General features: G+C 49.6%; 1 protein-coding gene across 2 annotated transcripts in view; it reads right to left on the bottom strand.

The window, feature by feature from the left end:
* The window catches only part of LOC149341341 (uncharacterized), a 108,824-nt gene that overhangs the window by 45,917 nt on the left and 43,579 nt on the right, over window positions 1–19,328 (bottom strand). For both annotated transcript variants that reach the window (XM_089543397.1, XM_089543396.1), the window contains exons 3-5: window positions 17,737–17,816; window positions 17,442–17,517; window positions 16,053–16,211 (exon numbers count right to left, since the gene is read on the bottom strand). In XM_089543397.1, coding sequence (XP_089399523.1) covers window positions 16,053–16,211; window positions 17,442–17,517; window positions 17,737–17,816 — 315 coding nt within the window. The remainder of the gene's footprint in view (window positions 1–16,052; window positions 16,212–17,441; window positions 17,518–17,736; window positions 17,817–19,328) is intronic.

Here is a 19,328-nt window from a genome sequence, read left to right on the forward strand (position 1 = left end):
TCCAGTGTTCACGCGTGCCAGCGATGTTGACATCTTAGACACACTTGAGAGCTCATATTCTGTCTTTGCCTCCCTTTGCGCTTCAAATGAACACGCCATTGACAGTGTATGGTGCTTCTTTAAGGACCTGGTTCTGACATGCATTAAGAAGTACGTTCCTTGTAAACTCAAAAAACAGGGAAACAGCAATCCGTGGATGACAAAAGAAGTCATATGTTTGAAGAGGAAACTAAAGAAAACTAGGAAACAACACAAGCAGCGCCCCTCCCCATCTACCCCAGTGAAACTTTGTAACATGAGGGCAATACTGAACGAAAAAATTAAGACAGCGAAAAATTATTACCAAAGCGTCTCACTAAAAAACTTTCTTCTATCGTCCCCAGCTAAATTCTGGCGTCACATTGCACCAGTAAAGAAAACTGCTCCTAGCATCTGCGTAAATGAGGTCGCTGTAACGGACAAAGCGGAAATCGCTGAAGCGCTGAATAACTATTTCTGTTCTGTATTCACCCAAGACAATAGCTCAGCGCCCAACGTTACTTGTTTCGAAGAAATCCCGGCTATCCCAGACTTGACCGTCAGCGAGGAAGGCGTCCTATCTTTGCTACTAAGCTTAGACATTAAGAAATCGCCAGGAATCGACATGATACCAAGCGCTTTTCTCGTACGCTATGCCGAATGGTGTGCAAAATACCTTACCCCAATTTTTAACAAGTCCCTGCAGTACGCGCAACTGCCACAGGACTGGAAATGCAGTAAAATTATTCCCGTACCAAAGACAGGTAGTAGCTCACTTCTCGCGTCATATAGGCCCATTTCACTACTTTTGTACATGCGCTAAAATGCTTGAGCACATCATATTCAAACATGTTTCAGTTTCCGTCGAAGAAAATCAGATTATTACTGAAGCTCAACATGGTTTCCGCAAAGGACTATCAACTGTAACACAACTGCTAGAAACAGTTCATGACCTTGCATCTGTCCTTGACAAGCAAGGACAAATTGACATCATTTTTCTTGACTTTGAAAAAGCCTTTGATCGCGTCTCCCACAAAAAACTTCTCCGTAAATTAAAGCCAATTCTTAAGCATGACAAGTTACTCGCCTGGATTGAAGCATACCTTTCTTATAGATACCAAGCCGTCAGCATCGACGATGTGCTATCCAATTTTTCACCAGTTGAGTCGGGCGTCCCGCAGGGCTCAGTTTTGGGACCGCTCCTGTTCTTGGTTTTCATTAATGATATCACTGCTGATATACCAGTAAAAATAAAGCTTTTTGCAGATGACTGCATAATCTACCACGCAATATCTACTTCACATGACCAGGTAACCTTAAACTCATCCCTCGCTAAATTACAAACCTGGTGTTCCACGTGGCAAATGGCTATCAACACCAAAAAAACAGTTGCAATGACTGTAACGCGAAAGAAAGAACCGCTAACTTTTAAATACCAAATCGGAGATCATTATCTAACAAGAGTGTCAAGTTTTAAGTACCTGGGAATCATAATCACGCCTGACCTTAGTTGGAACCAGCACATAGACTACATTAAAAATAAAGCAATGCAGCGACTGGGATATCTAAGAAGAACCCTCGGAAAATCCCCACCTGAAATAAAACTACTAGCCTACAAGACATACATTAGACCGATTTTGGAATACGCAGCCATCGTATGGGACCCTTTCACAACAACAAACATAACGAAACTAGAAAACGTTCAGCGCAAATCAGCGAGGTTCACTTACAACTGCTATAGTCGGCGCATGTCCCCCACCTGTCTCTTACGGACTGCTAACTTAGAAGCACTGGAATCACGCCGGTATCGTGAAAGATTAAAGTTTTATTATTTACTGTACAACGAAAAAACTCGAACAGACAAAAACCGATATATTCAACCCGCAAATACGCGTGCGACCCGATCATTCCACAACAGAAAGGTAAAGGATTTCACGTGCAAAACCAATGTGTTCAAGAACTCTTTTTTCCCAAGGACGACCCGTATCTGGAATGTGCTGGATGCCCAAACTGTTGAATGCCCCACTCTTGATGCGTTCACAGACGCGCTCCTGAGTAAACAACGAAATGTATAATAACCTGCTCTGAACCTGTTCTTGTGCCCCGTGTTCACCTCTTACGCTCTCGACACATTTTCTTTGTTTTTTCTCTTTTCTTTTTTTTTCTTTCTTTTTCTCTTTTTTTTCTGTTTTTTTTTCCCGGCCACAATCAAACTCTGTACAAAGAACCGTGCGAATTTGTCGCTGTTGACCATCTGTTATCTTGAAGTGCGTTTTCTTGTCATGTGCATATATTCTGTACGGTCACGACCACCCACTCCTGCCCAAGACCTTGCATAAGGTTGGCAGTACCTGTAAAATAAATAAATAAATAAATAAATAAATAAATAAATAAATAGTGGCTACTACGAAAACCCCTCGAAGGGTGGTTACCGCGGATGGAGGAAGGCTACCGAGGATGGAGGAAGGTTACCGAGAATGGAGAAGGGTTACCGAGGATGGAGGAGGGTTACCGAGGATAGAGGAGGGTTACGGAGGATGGAGTAAGGTTACCGAGGATGAAGGAGGGTTACCGAGAATGGAGGAGGGTTACCGAGAATGGAGGAGGGTTACCGAGAATGGAGGAGGGTTACCGAGAATGGAGGAGGTTACCGAGGAAGGATCGGGTACAGAGAGAGCTTAGGAGTGCGTAACCGGAGGGCGGATACCAGGGTAACCCTCGCAGAGTGGTTACCGTGGAAGGAGAGGGTTTTAGAGAGCGCAAGAAATGCGCAGCCGGAGGGTGGTTGCCACGGGAACCACCCGAAGAGACGTTACTGTGGAAGGAGGAGGGAAAATATGGCGAGAACGGAGGAATGTGGCGCGCTCCGCCTGCGGCGGTTGCTGCTAAACGCACGCCCAGGGAGATGCTCTGCGGCGGTGGCGCCGCGCGCCAAGAGCGGAGCGGCGGACTCGACGAGGAATGCTAGACTAAGAACGACAATGTGTACAAAACAAAACGAGTGCTCTAACTATAGATACATGAATATCGTTTGCCAATTCTTTACCTCGATATATCGCGAAATAAACTTCAACAACTTCGCTGAATTCCGCGTAACACCGTGGTAACCACCGTGCGATTTTTTTTTATCTGCCATGAGGACTAGTACCACGAATTCGTATCGTATGTAGAGTCCCTTCATGTCTTTTTTGGAGAGTCGCTCTCCTGAACAAAAGGCAGCCGTAGCGCTTTTTTAACAGTTCTGAACAAAATAATCACCATCACGCATGAAGACAAAGTGCGTAGGAGAGAACAGAAAAAGAAGAGTTGCGGCACAGAGGCTAATCAAAGTTACAAATAAAATCGTGAATTCCCACAGCTGGACATTTCTGTCGCCAGTGTGATGCTGCCGACGTGGTTCGCGAAATTTCATTAGAGACAAGATACAGACACACGCACACAAAATGAGCATCGTAAAGAACCGATTGAAAAGTAAAAACGAGAGCGTCGCAACTCTCGCGAAAAGCGCGATAAGCATGCCAGCTTAATCATCCCGGTGCGAGAATGGGCTGATCAGCGGAGAAAGCGCAAACGATGGAGCAAGGGTCATAACAGCAGGACAAAGCAAAATCATAAAAAAAATCAGCCAGCTTACAAAGCACGCAGATACATGTGGGCGAAGACGCACATACAAGGAAAAATAAGGAAAAAAACACGCGATAGCAAAACAGGAGCTGCCTAAATGGCTCCCACGCGTCTGAAACTGATTTACTGATTTTACTCCCTGCCTTTGCTCTTCTCCCTCCTCCTCTCTCTACTGATTTTAAAATATCCCCACGGAACCGCTTAAAGAGCCCTTCCGGGCCAGAGAATCGATAGGATTGCATTATTTATCAAACAACCTCATTAGCTGCCTGGGATGCGATCACCGATTGCCGTGACCGGCAGTAAGACCTGAAAGCTAGCGAATGCCCGCCAATATAAAGGCCGATGCGGCTTAGAACCGTAATGACGTTGTAGCTTGTGCATCCGACACTTACAAACAGTGTTTTTAAAGATAACTATCTGCAGGCAACTGTAAGTAAAATTTTCCAGCAAAGTACAGTCATGCAGTTGAATAAATTATAAGAAGGTTCTTATTTCACAAATTTGCTAACATTAATAGCGAGAAGATCAATAAAAAAATTGAGAATGAGCAAAATCGTTTTGTGGCGCAGCAAGAGATTATCTGCCCGAAGAAATAATTCAACGCAAGGTTGTGTTTTTAACGACAAGCACACTTTTCCGCACATCGGGTCTTTATGAGGTGAAGCACCCTTACGTTACACGCACGCATCCGGTTGCATGATGATTCGGTAGCAAAGCTTGTTGGCGCAGCGGGATTGAAATCTCGATTTTAAATGAGCACAGAGTTGCTTCTTACGAACAAAACTTCCTATATCACTGAACGCCTAGGACTAGCGACACTGCTGAAAGTGGTTGCCGTGAAGTAGCAGAGCCTGAGAAGTATGTAGTACTTAATTAAACTCCGGAACGCTATCTGCAAGGATCTCAAAAGACGAAACGCGCTTATTTATTCGGTCATCAGAAAGAACCACTCGCTGATGCATGAAATTCCTCGTTAATCCTCTCCGGCTATTCCTTGTTGATTTTCAGATCCAGCTCATGCAAAATCCTGGCTCCAAAATATCGCGCCCGCGTCCCAGCCGAAAGCCATGTTCATAATGAAAGTTCAGGTGTGAAAACAAAATATTTTGACGGATTTACCTCTCTGGTTGGGTTTGGGGACTTATAATAAACACTAACACAATTCCAACCCCAAACTTTAATTTGAAACGCAACTTTTCGGAGCCGGCTCAGCCACTTATTCAGGGGTGGCTGAGAGCAGTAGCTAGCGTCTTTAAGTACGCACTGAGGGGCATACTTAAAGACGCTAGCTACTAGAACGTATATCGTACGATGTACTACGTCAAACTATCCAGGCCTCTCCAAAACTGCAATCATATATCATTCCGCAACTTTGCAGGCGCGCTGCTTGCATTCGCTCTCGCCAGTAGTTCTCAAACCACTGAGCCCATTCATGTGTTGTCGAATCAGAAAATATAATCACGAGGGAAGAGGGAAAAGGCCCATAGTAATGCGGATGCACAATGTATAAGGAGAAACCCCCAAGGTGGATAAGATTTCACTTACTATGTAATTAAGGAGCGGATTGTGGATGAAACAGAACGAAAGGCTGACAGTGAGTGCAAGCACTCCACTGGTCGCTGTGCGTTTTCTTTGATATCATAACAGAGGACGACCAAAGTATTCGAGTGATAAGATATATGACGCGTCTGTCCAAACACATTAAGGGGAGTAAACAGTCTCCTTTGGGGCTCACTACTCAAGCGAAAACAAAACTGATTAAATTCGTTTCCTTCTACTACGGTCCTCTTTTTCTTCTTTTGCTTAACTCACCAACTGAAGTGTTCTGTTCTTTCAGTTATTTGGAAAACCGTCGCAAAGAACCTCAGTGACAATTCTTAAACGGTGCCGAGGAGAAGCAATCCCACGCATCGAAGGAGTTTGTGCGCATTCGAGCAAAAGGGAAAACTGGAGAGGTAGAAAGAAAAAAAAGCGCCCCAAACATGCTTTGCAGGCCCTACAGTAAAAATAGAAAAAGAAAAGTGGAATTGAAATGGGCGTACAAACGCAACCAAGGTGGAGTATACATAGGCGAGCCCGAAAGCGATGGAAGAAAAGGAACGTCGTTCATCCCCGCAATGTCGTCCTTCCCGAACAGCACGAAAACACAAACGCGCAGCACAGAGCGCGGACACCAGAATCACCCGCGTGGGGCTCCTCCACCCGCGCTGCGAGAGAGTAACCGAGTGTGCACGCTCTTCCAAGTACCTACACCTCGAAAGAGCTGGACGGAAAAGGGAGCTTCAGGCGGCCGAGCAACAAGGAGTGAAAGAAGAGGCAACGATGCCCGCAAGGTAAGTGATAGAATAATAATAAAAAAAATAACGGCGAAGTAGAAGAAGAGTGAGAAGAGACGTCGCTTTAACGAGAGCAGCAGCCGTGCCCTGAAAAAGCGACAGAAACCACGGCTGAGGCCGGCGGCATTTTCGGGCATAGGGCGATTCCCCTTGGTAAAGAAACGGGCTCCAGACGGAGAAAAAGGCAGCGGGGAATATAAAATAGAACCAAGGGAAAACGCCTCCTTACCTCCGGTGACAGATAAATGCGCCACTGAAGGGTAATATGGCCAGGAAAAGGGCCATTGCGAATAGCAGCGGCAGTCTGCGCGAACCGGCGGCCCGCGGTGCCACCGTTCATTCCCAATACCGCTGGGGACAGGTTATTAGGGAGTGGTTCGCTGTGCGCTCCCTCTTCACTGCTTTGCAACCAGTGGCGGCCAGGTCGGGGGAGTGCATGCGCGCTACGCTGAGGGTCGTCGCGAAGGCAGCCCACATCACTTCAGAGGGGGGCGACGAACACAATACAGACCGGAGAAGATGTGCTAGTATTCAACAGGAAAATGGCGCAAAAGACGTGGACAAAAGAGACAAACACGACAGGACCAGCGCCAACTTACAACTGAATTTTATTTCGCACCAAACCCGCCTTTATGTAGGCCAACACGCCCTAACATCCGTGTAATCACGCATATGCGTGATTACACGGATATGCGATGCCTATGCGATGCCTATGCGTGATTACACGGATGTTAGGGCGTGTTGGCCTACATAAAGGCGGGTTTGGTGCGAAATAAAATTCAGTTGTAAGTTGGCGCTGGTCCTGTCGTGTTTGTCTCTTTTGTCCACGTCTTTTGCGCCATTTTCCTGTTGAATCATGAACCAACTAGCCCAAACTAGAGTTCTTCATGTGCTAGTATGTTTATCCTTTCTTCTACTCACCTCGTTTATCCCAGATTGCGTTCTTTTTTCATCACGAACAAGAGTCACCGTGTTTTACCATGCTGTTGTGCTCTGTTTGATGTACTGCCCAGATCTTGGCAGGTATGTGAAATGACAAGGTAACTCATACAATCAATAAAGAGCTAGAACTTGTTGACGGATCGTTGGTTCGCGGTACACGGCAGAATGAAAACCTGAAGTATACTCAGCATGTCAAGTGCACTGTCTCGTCAGAACCCCTTTCTCATTTATCTACTAACGGTACTTTAAATGCCCCTTCAACGGGGGCCCTCTCTTGAAAGGTGGGTTAGTGAAATAAGTTCGTATAAAGACAATAATTCGGCTAAGAAAAGAAAATTTTGAAAGACACATAGGATGTCATCAATCATTGAAGCTGTATACAAGACACCATTCTTTAAAGACAAAGAAAAGATGTCCCTGATCACAATTTGTTGGTCTGCTGCAGCGAGATGATATGTTTTTGTTGGCTTTGCACTAGTGTTTTCCCACCAGCTACTGCATTCTAGCATTTTGTTTCTCTTTTTTTTTTTTCTCGCCACAGTTTGTATAATTGCATCCGCAGACATGTTTATTTGGAATTGCTGACATTTTGAGCGCCTGATTTATCTCTTCAGCTGTACTGAGAATCACGTCGCCTATCTGAAATTGGCTGAACAAACGACTGATACGGATATAATAGCTATCAATCACCCCCTAATGGCCTCTTCATTTCGCTTTTCAACGCACATTCAAAAGACGGATTCTCTGCAGAGCCTGGTTTTCTGTGAAGTCGGCAAAAAGCTCCACTGAGTGCCACACCAACAGCGTCGGAAGAAAATAGCGCAAAGAGATGTCGCTTCATGAGAAGCAAGTGTGAGCGCTATCGTGAAACTGAGCGAAGTTTGAAAAAGAAGGAGAGAATGTATCGATCTTTTGAGAGCAAGCAAATTACCTCTCTTCCCGCTCACATAAACGCCACTGCAACTGCACCGACTTCTTTCGGTAGATGAAGCACCTGGCATCCACTCATTCACCGAAAAGCAAAACCGGCACCACGCAAAAAAGCGAACACGGCCCCGTGTGGAAGCCAGCCGACCGTCGCACGAGGCCCCCACCCCTTCCACCCCATACGAGAAGCCATTAGTGACGAGCCAAGCCCAACTCCAATCAACGGACTCTTCGGTTTTAGCGCAAACGCATCTCGGCGCGGTGTCGTCCCAGCCATTACGAAACGACGACGGAGAAAAAAATGTACAAAAAAGAGAACGGCACAAATGGGACCGTAGAGAGATCGCGGGACAGCAAGGGGGAGGGGGGGGGGGGGGTTACCACTCGGTTGGGATTCACGCTCCGCCGAGCATGGTCAACAACCCGAACTGCGCATGCTCGATCAAGCTGACGGGCTCCTGCTCAGCACCGAGGCAGGCTCACCCCTGCACTTGCCAGCACTACTACAGCTGTGAGAGTCTAGCCGCCGCCGCCGCAGTCACCGGCTCGAGCCTTTGTGGGGCGCTCAGCGCGACGCGCCGGTGACAGTGCGGGCGCCGATGTCGCGCGGGCCACGGGTTGCGGCAACGACAAAGGGTGCACCGTGGGAGCGCTACACAACGCTCTCTCTCTCTCACTCTGTCGTGTTTACGACTGGTCGTAAAGCGAGCGCCGGCCCATCCCGGCACGAATGCGTCGTGAATAGTAATCGCATGGGCGGCCTCTTGGGGTCCGCGCGATGAAGAGCAAATTGCGCGTGCCGACGCCAAGGCAGCGCATATCTGGAGCCGCCCAGGCGCGGCGCAGCGAGGAAGAATTCGAACGAAACCGGCGCATTTGCTAGGCCCAACAGCGCAGACGAAATCGAGACTGGAGGAGAAGAGGAGGCGACACAATGTGGTCGCGCGCCCTGCGCGCGAGACGTCGTCGTTAATAGATAAATACCGCGCGATAGAGGGAAGTGCGGTTTGCGGGGACGGGGAGCGATTATGCGCGAATGAGACGAGCGCCATGGTTCAGGCACGTTTCTCGGAGAGCGTGCGCGCAATTTGAGGCGCCGTAAATCAGGCGGGCAAAGCGAGAAATCTCGCGTAGCATTGTGCGAACCTTCACCGCGAGCGTGCGGGGACTAACGAAGTCACTCTCTGCAAATATGGAGCGGTGTTCGGGATGCGTGAGATGCACCCAGATAGCGTTCTAAAGTCGACACCGTTCTGGGCGCGCTGTGGAGCAAGACGACGGTTGCCAAACTGATATTTCAGAGTGAAGTATTAAAGTATTAAAAGCTGTTTCCTCTGACAACAATATCGCCGCCTAAAGAAGGCAAGTTACGTGTTTGGTTTATGGTTTGGTTTATGGGGTGTAACGTCCCAAAGCGACTAAGGCTATGAGAGACGCCGTAGTGGAGGGCTCCGGGAATTTCGACCACCTGGGGTTCTTTAACGTGCACTGGCATCGCACAGTACACGGGCCTCTAGAATGTCTCCTCCAAAGAAATTCCAGCCGCCGCGGCCGGGATCGAACCCGCGTCTTTCGGGTCAGCAGCCGAGCACCATAACCGCTGAGCCACCGCGGCGGCGCAAGTTATGCGTGTCACGGGATTCCAATTTCTCCGAGCTCTCCGAGCCCAACCGCAACAGCGGTTGCAACCGAGAAGCGAACGAAAACGTTACTTCACAAACGCTCTGTCGCCTTATCAGAGTGGCGCCGCAGAATTATGTTGCAAATTCTAGAGGTTAAATTAATGTTACAAGAAAGCCTTTTACGACCGAATACGGGGCTTGCATATTAGCACCAACCTTCGGTGCGCTCACCGCGCCGGCACAGCGGCTGTCACGATGAAGCTGTCAAAGCCGCCAACGCCATCTAAACAACTCCTTGCAACGTAGTCGATTCCAAAGACATCGTCACGCTATGGCGCCCACTAAAGTCTAGAGCGCGAACGAGCTATAAAGCAGTCAGATGTCGGGCAAAACAATAACAGGCGATACCGGCAGCAGGAAACAGCACAAAGCATAGAACGGCCGCGAATTTAGTCACGTGCATGTCCTACAGCATGCACGGAGCACTGCGCTCGAAGCGTGACTTCTCGCGAGCTCTGGCTATGATGCTAAGACCTACAACTCGGTCTCGATTAGGAGGCAAGCCGAGCCGTGACGGAAACGAGTAGCCGAGCAGGAACAGAGCAGGAAACGAGCAAGAAACGAGCGGGAACCGAGCGGGAAGCGAGCGGGAAGCGAGCAGGGACCGAGCAGGGACCGAGCAGGGACCGAGCAGGGACCGAGCAGGGATCGAGTGGGGATCGAGTGGGGATCGAGTGGGGATCGAGTGGGGACGGAGCAGGGATCGAGTGGGGACGGAGCAGGGATCGAGTGGGGACGGAGCAGGGATCGAGTGGGGACCGAGTAGGAGACCGAGCAGGAACCGAGAACAGACCGAGCAGGAACCGAGAACGGACCGAGAGGGGACCGAGCAGGGACCGTGTCGAATCCCCGTGGAATCCCTGCCGAATCCACGTCGAATCTTTGTCGAAGCCGCGTCGAAGACGTGTCAAAAAAAAGTCGGAGAAGAAGGTTCGAGTCTAAGCTCTACCAGCAGCGCACTGTATTGGATGCTTTATTCTTCCATGAATTGAGATTCTTTCATTCATGGGCGAATTCAGGTACACAATGCATTTCCCCTTCTCTATCCAATGTTCCCCCTGTCCTTTTTTTCATACAAGTATTCCTTCATTCATTCTCCCACGAAAAGGGAAAGGGCACATCTTGGCCAGACTCTAGATGTACACTTAAACGCGTTTGACGGATGCTCGACAAGCAGGTTTAGATGTGTGGTCGCAGCGCGCACTAACGCGAATACAAATAACGCGCCATGGAAAACATTTTTCAGGAAAAAAAAGCGGACAATTCGATGCAGTATAATCCGCTTCGTGGGCAACGCCTGAAGACAGCCTGTTTACTCAGTGGAAACGAGTTTCCTCACCCACATTATATTCCAGCCCCACACAAGCGACGCTGTTCCCGAGCCCTCACCATGGTTCCTCTCAAAAGTTATAAGAAAATGGGCTGTCGAGCTATGTTTAGACAAGAAAATAAAAAAGTCCAAAACAAATAGAAAGAAGAAACTCTTTCACTCTCGTATGCAATTCGTCCTCAGCGAATTTACGTTCTGCGCGCGTACGCCCCTTCGCCACCCCTCGTAGAGAAGGCGGTCGGATTCAATTTCAGCGGAACGCCTCTGCTTTGCTTAACCCTGCTCCTGAAACCACGCGGTTCGAAGAACGGGCTGACAGAAAAGGCTGCGCAGCCAGCTTGTATCCGCGTCTTACAATCTCGCCAGAAATTCGGGCGAATCGCAAGAGCGCATACTTGGAGTAAAGCTGGAGCTCTGTTCACTTTTGTTTCCTGAAAAACGCAATTTAGGGGGCGTCACGTCTTCATCTCTCCCGCTTTCGTAGAAGCGAACGCGCAATTTCCCCACCAACGCCATACCCGAGGTGCGCCTTTTCCATTAGATCGTCGGCGCTCCGAAAGCGGATGGTAATAAATAAAACAAAAAAAATCGCTTTCCCTTTGAAACCTTCACGGCCATCCGAAATTCTAAACACACACAGCGTACAATCAAGAACTAATACCGGAAGTTTGTTCACCACCATCGACCAGCTGACAAGGCATATATGAAAACACGCGAAACGACTAATTGTGGCGGTTGACTTTGACCATACAGTTTTTGTGCCCATCTCCGTCTATGCAGCGAAGGTTATTTTTTGGCTTAATCATTTGCCGACTTTTTTCCAGCATTTCTGGTTTGGTTTTATGGGGTTTAACGTTCCAAAGCGACTCAGGCTATGAGGGACGCCGTAGTGGAGGGCTCCGGAAATTTCGACCACCTGTGGTTCTTTAACGCGCACTGACATCGCACAGTACACGGGCCCCTAGCATTTCGCCTACATCGAAATGCGACCGCCGCGGCCGGGATCGAACCCGCGTCTTTCGTGTTACCAGCCGGGCACCATAACCAGTGAGCCACCGCGGCGGCCTTTTCCTGCTTTTCTAAGGAATACTGTGAAACGAGAGGACGGCTCGCTAAGAATTTGTCTTTCAAAGCCAACCGCAGCGAGAGCACATTTAAAACGTTCTAATGCTAAGCACGAGGCCCCGGATTCGATGCCTATCTCAATACAGACGCGATGCATAAACGCCCATATACTGAGACTTCAGTGTTCGCTACGGCACTCCACGTGGCATACCCAGCAGTTCTGGACAACGGGACCCAGCAGTTTTCAACGGGAAAGAGTTTGTGAACGAAATTTTTTTCTTATATTGCAAGATTTCACCATAACAATCAATAATATCCCCTCGGGAGGCTCTAATTTTTTTTTTTTTGCAATTAACGTTTTTTCTGTCGTCAAAAACGTTGCGGTGGAAAAATGTTAAAAGAAAGCTTTCGCTACGCATCTGAAGAATGAACAAGTACCTTCAAAATTTTCATAACAGTACCTTACAATATTCCAATATTCCAAATTTTTATCGAAGAATGAAGGACATATCAAAATCTGGAGCTCCGCACTACGGCGTGCTTCACAGTCGCCCACAGCGTTGCCTCGGCACGCCAAAATTCTTCGATCCATTAATCAATCAAACTGCGTGACACGAAGCTACCACAGGCGAGAGCACGCAGCAATGTGCGCGCAAACGCAGGCAAGAAAAGAGGGGCAATACGCACGCGAAGCCATCCCCAAGCTGGTTCAGCACCAGGAATATGGCGCAGTGGAAGTATGCAAGCGCGTAAACCATGTCTGAGCCGTTCCGGTTTATTCCGTGTTTCGATAAAAATATATTCATTAAAGGGGGAAAAAAATTAGAGGGGACGCCTAAGCTCCGCCTTAAGGGTATAACGCGAAGCGTAATGGGTTAATTTCCATACACGCAGAAAGTCATTCTGTACGTTCCCACACACCTGGGAGTCCTCATACCGCTCCTGCGATAGCAGGTGCTCCTAGCGATGGGCCTTGTGCGGCCGAGACTGATCATCCCGAGCGACTAATCATTAATTTAACTACCACCTGCCACAAAGGGTAGTTTGCTCACTATCCGGTGGGCAAGTTGTGATGACTCCGCAAGGTCACGTGACCTAGATAACCCACCTGCCTCCTAGTTTGCTCTTTGGGCATCACCTGCCAGAATCATGCTCCCGATTTGTCGCTCGCAACGCCGACTCCGGATTTCCTGCGTATCAGGGCCTATAATGCTACCGCGTTGAAACGCTTCTTGAGAAAAAGAACACAAAGCTCGCTTCAGTTCGCGACTTCCGTTATTTTGCTCTCGAATAATGGGAGCAAAGCAAAGACAGGCGCGCAACTTCCGGTATCCCATTGGATGACTACAGCGCCTCGCGCCGTGGCCTCATCACCAGAGAGGGCGTAAGGCGCGAAATCCCTTCGTCGCGAAAAACGTCGCGACGAAAGAAAAGGCAGCGGAGCGAAAATCTGACTGGAGCAGCGCAGATCGGCTTCAATATTCAGGCGCTCGACTAATTTAAAATACGATGTAGCTCGAATTCGATTCGACAAGTGCCCCACGTAATTCCCATTTACATCCCAGGTCTTCCCTCTCTTTTTTTTCCCCTCTCAAAGCGTTGACGCCTTCCATTCTCGGGTCGCTTAATTTTCGCCACGCGGTTCAACGCGAGCGAAGCTCCGGGGCGCTGGGCAATATATTTAAAGGGAGAAAAAAAAAACAATTATTTTTCCCGAGCGAACGCTTAAAATGAATACCGCGGTGATATAGACTGAACAAGAAAGTGCCAGGGAGAAGGCATCCGGGGGTAGATTTATTAAAGACACTGAGAGGTTCGCATGAAAGGATCACGACAATCGTTGAAACAGGCTTCTTTAAGAACTCCAGAGCCCCAAGATAGATGACATTCCTGAATCCCCAATAACGGCTCCACGGACGTCTACCTCGGTGAATAGAGTCGGCAAAAGGAAAAAAAAGAAATCGACGGTAAAAAAAAAATATTAATGCAGCCGGAGCGCGCCAAATTTAAAGCGCACCGGCGCTGCACAAGAAAAAAGTTAAACGAATTAAAACGGAACCATAAATAACACACTAAAGCAAAAAAGGCAATAATATACGATATAAACGAGCCACCGCGAAGGGTGATGGGAACTGGGAGTATATGTGAGCGCTCTAGTCTTTGCAGCGAGTTATGAAGGGAGAAGAAATTGATTGAAAAACACACAAACACACACACACACACAAAGAAGAAAATGACGAGTTTCGCCCTCGCGGTTATAGGGCAAGGCATATGCAGCTAGCGGCGCAGCGGTGAGGAAGGATCCTTGCAGCGTTTCGCGCGCGGTCTTAGTTACTCGCCGCGTGATTTATTTTACGGCGTCCGTAATGGCGGGGTGGGTGCTCTGACAGGTTATTCGCGCGCGCCGCAGAGCATGCGTGCGTGCAAGAAGTGAGAGGCGGTTTTCGCAGACGCGGCTACGGACACACGCTGATACCGAACGAAGCACAGTTGCTTGGCGTCTAATTGAAGTGAGCGCGTTCGTTTGCGATACTACGAAACATAAATAGTCGCCAATATTGGAAGAGCGAGATGGAGAGGAGAGCCCCTTGCGCGTGTCATTCTGTGGGCCATTGCTTATGGTTTCGGAGGATAGGCGCCGTGATTGGAGTTGCAAATATCAAACCTCTACTACGAGTCGTAATGGGCACGCACGCTTGCAAGTCGATTTAAGACTCGTGCTCGGGCTCCGCCGTCCCAATATTTCAACACCGCCTGAAAGGAAGTTTAGCACGTGCAAGTTAAAAAAAATCTGTAAAAGAAACTCAGCACTGGTTCAGGACAAAGCAACGAGAGGAAGGTGATCGGACCACAGCCAATTTGCAGTCTAGTGGAATGAGAGAAGTTCGTACAATACTTAGCGACCCACGAGAAGTAGCGAAGCCATAGCAAAGACTGTGCCTTGCTTGGCTTCGTTAGTAATGGACGGAAACCTCAGCGCAGCCGTTTTCTCTCTCTTTTTTCTTCTTCTCCTTCATATTTCTCTAGAAGTTATTTAAGCTTCCGAGTGGGTTTCCATCGAAATATTCAGAATAGTAAATAGCCCTCCCCCTCCCTCCTTGTCTTGAGCATCCCCTTCGCATGCGGGAACAACTGGGTTCACTCCCAAGTGCCCCAAGGTATCGACTGGTTTTTCCGATGGGTACATGCTTTTCCCATGCATGTGCCCATACTTTTCTACGCGTACATGTTTTCCATGCTTTTCCGGCAGGGTATGCAATGCGAATGCAAGATAACCGCTGGTCCTTAAGGGTAACGGAGTGGATTCCAAGAGAAGGCAAGCGTAGCAAGAGGCGGCAGAAAGATAGGTGGGCTGATGAGATTAAGAAGTTTGCGGGGATACAGTGGCCGCAACTGGCAAAGGACAGGGTCAATTGGAGAGACATGGCAGAGGCCTTTGCCCTGCAGTGGGCGCAGTCAGGCTGATGATGATGATGACGATGATTTTCCCTGGACTGGTGCTGAGCTCCTCTGGGGTGAAATGCTTGAAAATCGGGTGAATTGGGGAAGTGAGACTTTGATCCCACCTTGCGTAAAGCGATACACCTTGTGGCAAGGAACCATTTGGCCAGCGTTCCACTTGCGCCATTAAAATTCATCATCATTACCACCCTTAGGGGAAGTTGCGTAAGCGCCGACGCGGTAGGAGGCTACGACAGTCGTCGCTACGTTTCCACACAGAAGGCATAAAGGTAACAGCATGGCGGTGTGTAGATGATGAGGCAAGGGTGGGAATGGATGACAAGTGGCATGCACTATCAGGGACAAAAGTGCTATACTCCACGCGGCGGGATCCGGATCGGAAAACTGCATTGCAACGCCATCTAGAGGCGGCATCATGGGATGGAGACAGCCAATGCGTGACCTTTATTATCAGCAGGCATGCCGCTTGGCTCGTTTCAAAGTTTCGTGCTTTAGCTCTCCAAAATGCCGCAGTTTTCCGTTGATCCGGCTCACGCCGCGTGGAGTATACCACTTTTGTCCCGATAGTACATGTGAAACGTATGCGTCCTGGCCTGACCTGCGCGTGTTTTCGTTGGGCCCGCGTTTGCATGCGAACTGAACTGCGCGTGCGCGAGCACTTGCCGAATCGGAAGGCCCACAGCTGGGAGGAAGAACCCCGCAGGTCCTGGTACCCGCCGAACACGTGCATGGCGCCGTTGTGCACCACGCAGGTGTGGCCCCGGCGACCTGTGGGCCGCTGGCGCTCGCCGCCACCCGGGTGCTTGCGCCACGCTCCGCTGCCTGCGGAGAGAGAGAGAGAAGGAGGGAAAGGGGGCGTGAGCACACCAAGCGGGCGGGGCACGTGGAAACCAGGCGAGGCTGGAATCGATGCCACCGCGGCTCCGGGGGCTCGCCATGATCATATCATATTGTTTATTAAGCGCTGACACACCAAATCGTTAGTGATGCGTTCGGACCACGGCCCACGAGAGAAAAAAGAACGCAACACAGCTCCAGACTACTGCGACCCTGTACAATTCTGTAAGCAACAAGTTTAGGGAGTTCCGGTTTTGTAAATAGGAAAAGAAAAGTTATAGGAGGAGATAATACTACTAAATCTATATCTGTCAGGCGAATGAATACAATTGTCTTTCACCGTTCACGGAGATGCGGTGTTAAAATATGACAAAGCATAAGGCTCTTATGATGCAGTGCTTCGTGTGCGAAGTAACCAAGACTACATTGTGTGCACAGTGAAGTTCCTCTCATCAGCTTACCCGTTTTCATTTTCACCTTTGCCAGTAGCAATGCACTGCTTTAAGCCCGACCTGAACACTTTTCAAAATTCCATAATTTTACAGGGAACGTGCTAGTGGCTCACTTGTGGTGTCAGCGTCGGCGTCTAACATTGGCGCGACAAATCACGTGACTGGCGCGACAAGTCACGTGACCAGCGCGGCTCACGTGAATGCAACGCTCGAGACCGGTCAAGGCACGCGGCATGACTGGTCACGAGTAGAGCGCCATGGATGCCATGCAATTAGGCTCCACCTAAAAGCTCATTCATTCTCGGAGAAGATTACATACATGTTACTGACACGGTTTGTTGACGATGCGACACTGCTTGACTGTACCAATCACTTATATTCCGTATTATGTGGTAGTGAAAGATATCCGTCGTAGGTGGTAAGCACAGCTGAAAGCAATTTGTCCTTTTTCTGTGAATGAACTCGGGGGAGGCACCACTAAACACAGTCATTCAATTATTTAAAGTTCCCATTTCCGCAAAGCAGGATGCCAGCAAGACCCTTTTTAACCCTTTTATTATTCCTCTCAAAATAATAATTAAAGAAACAAATGAAAGAGAGCCGAATCCCGGACCAGCAGAGGTTCACCGGGCTTAAAGCCAGTACAAGATAAACGAAAATAAAGCTCGTTAGCGGAGTTTTTCCCATAGGCCTTTCTTGGGGCGCTTTCGCGCCGTGAGCGGCGCGCCCGTTCTCCTGTGACCAAGCGATGCGGCGGACCCACCTGTGTCGAAAATCCAGAGCGGAGTCTCCCCCGTCGACGCGAAGCCAACTTCACCGCCGAACACGTAGAGCTTGCCCTGCGGAGAACGCGAACGCCGTCAATGGGAGCACTCCATCACTGGCCTCAATCACGGCGGCGAGACAGCAACGACGCGATGCTCTTTCTCCGAACTGCCACCGAATGCAACGGGCAAACGGGAAGCAATCGTTTCCCCGAATGGCCCGTTGCGTGCACAGTCTTTTTTCTGGACGTCGCGGCGAAGGAATGGAGAAAAAGTGGCCGTTACAGCGCGTACCTTCCAGGAGACGACGGTGTGCTCCTGCAGGCAGGGCGGTCGGCTTCCCCGGCAGCGGACCTCCTCCCACCGGCTCTGAACTGCAGCACGCCAAGGAGAGGGGGGGGGGGGGGGGGGGAGAGAGAGAATGGTTTGAGTGGGAAGAGAGACAAGCACGGTCACGCATGAAGAAGCTCACTGCGTGCGAGCCAAAACAAGGCTTCGAGATGGATTGTGCTGAACGGTTCCAGAAATTCGCTGTGAATATATACAAAGAGAGAATGAAAAAAAAGCACAGGCAATCATCATACGATGTGATGCGATAAATCTGCGTTAGCTGTCGTGGTTGTACATTTCACTTCTGCATGATTTTGCATGGTGGGTGATTCCCCTTAACTTAAGGGTGGAGGAACGCGCGGGCGCGCGCTCATACGCGGCTTTTTCACCGAAAAAAGACCTATACTGCTAATGTAGTGAAAAGAAAATGGCAGGCAATTCGTCCGCTTCTGGCGCAATGAAGTGACAACGAAGGCTGTATCACGACCCTCTCCCTCTTCCTCATTCTCTACCTCGCCCCACGAGAGCATTCACTTGAAATCGCTCATCGGGCTACACCCGGCTGGACCATGTGACATCGCACGAGGCTAATTCTCCAGAGCTTAGATTCATCTCCGAACCTGTTCAGCATAATTATCGTTGTTCAGAGCGTGGGACTGGCCTGTGCCCTTGTACACTCTGACCCCGTATGTCTATCCCCGTAAAGTTCAAAGAAACCAGGGCAATGCCATATTAATGACATTTCCAAGCTACACACATCGAAAAGAGCTGCATGAAGCCAACTTCAGGATTGTGCGCTTTCAAGGTTACAGTTAGAATAGCTGAAGGCTTCCACGGTACTACGCTTGAGTGAACCTGTTTTCAGGGAGCGCTCAAAAACAGGCCTCACAATCCGGCTTCTTTTCGCGAGGATGCGAGAAGACTTCTCCAGCGTTGCCGACAAGTCGAGTTAGCGCACCATAGGCCTGACTGCGCATCAGCTGCTGTACGCGATGCAGCCACACCTCGCCGAGCACGTGACGAGGAACAAGAGGTAAGGTCAAGTGCCGCCAGCAACAAAAACAGTGGTCGATGGACGTGGCGGCAGCATAGACAGACGCGGCACTGTCATAAATAGGAAACAAACAGCGACAATTCCTTCCGGACACCAATACCACTCGCGTAAGTGCTCGCGACCGTAGTGAGGATGCACAGGCCATATCGACTCCCCAGCGCGCAAACCCGCGAGAAAACGCGGAAGAGGGAACGGGGAAGATCCAGCCGACGCTGCCCACCTTACTCGCTCCCGGGGCCGACGTTCCGACGTCATTAGCGGGTGCAATCTTCCCGATCGCTCAGAAGCGGTCGGCGCGCGTCGTTATCGTATTCCCCGGGCCAACGGCGGCGGACCACGACCACTGTCCAACGGCGCTGCACCCAGCTGCGCACCTGGCGCATGCGAGTGTGACACCGCCGGCCCCGCTTTCTCCGCCCGGGTGCAAGGACCCCGGGGCGCAATCGGAGCGCCACGGTATACGGTCGATTGGCCGCGCTACCGCCCGTGCGACGAATACGGG

The sequence above is a fragment of the Amblyomma mixtum genome, chromosome 5 (assembly GCF_055824585.1).
Source record: "Amblyomma mixtum isolate Tamu chromosome 5, ASM5582458v1, whole genome shotgun sequence".
Taxonomy (NCBI): domain Eukaryota; kingdom Metazoa; phylum Arthropoda; class Arachnida; order Ixodida; family Ixodidae; genus Amblyomma; species Amblyomma mixtum.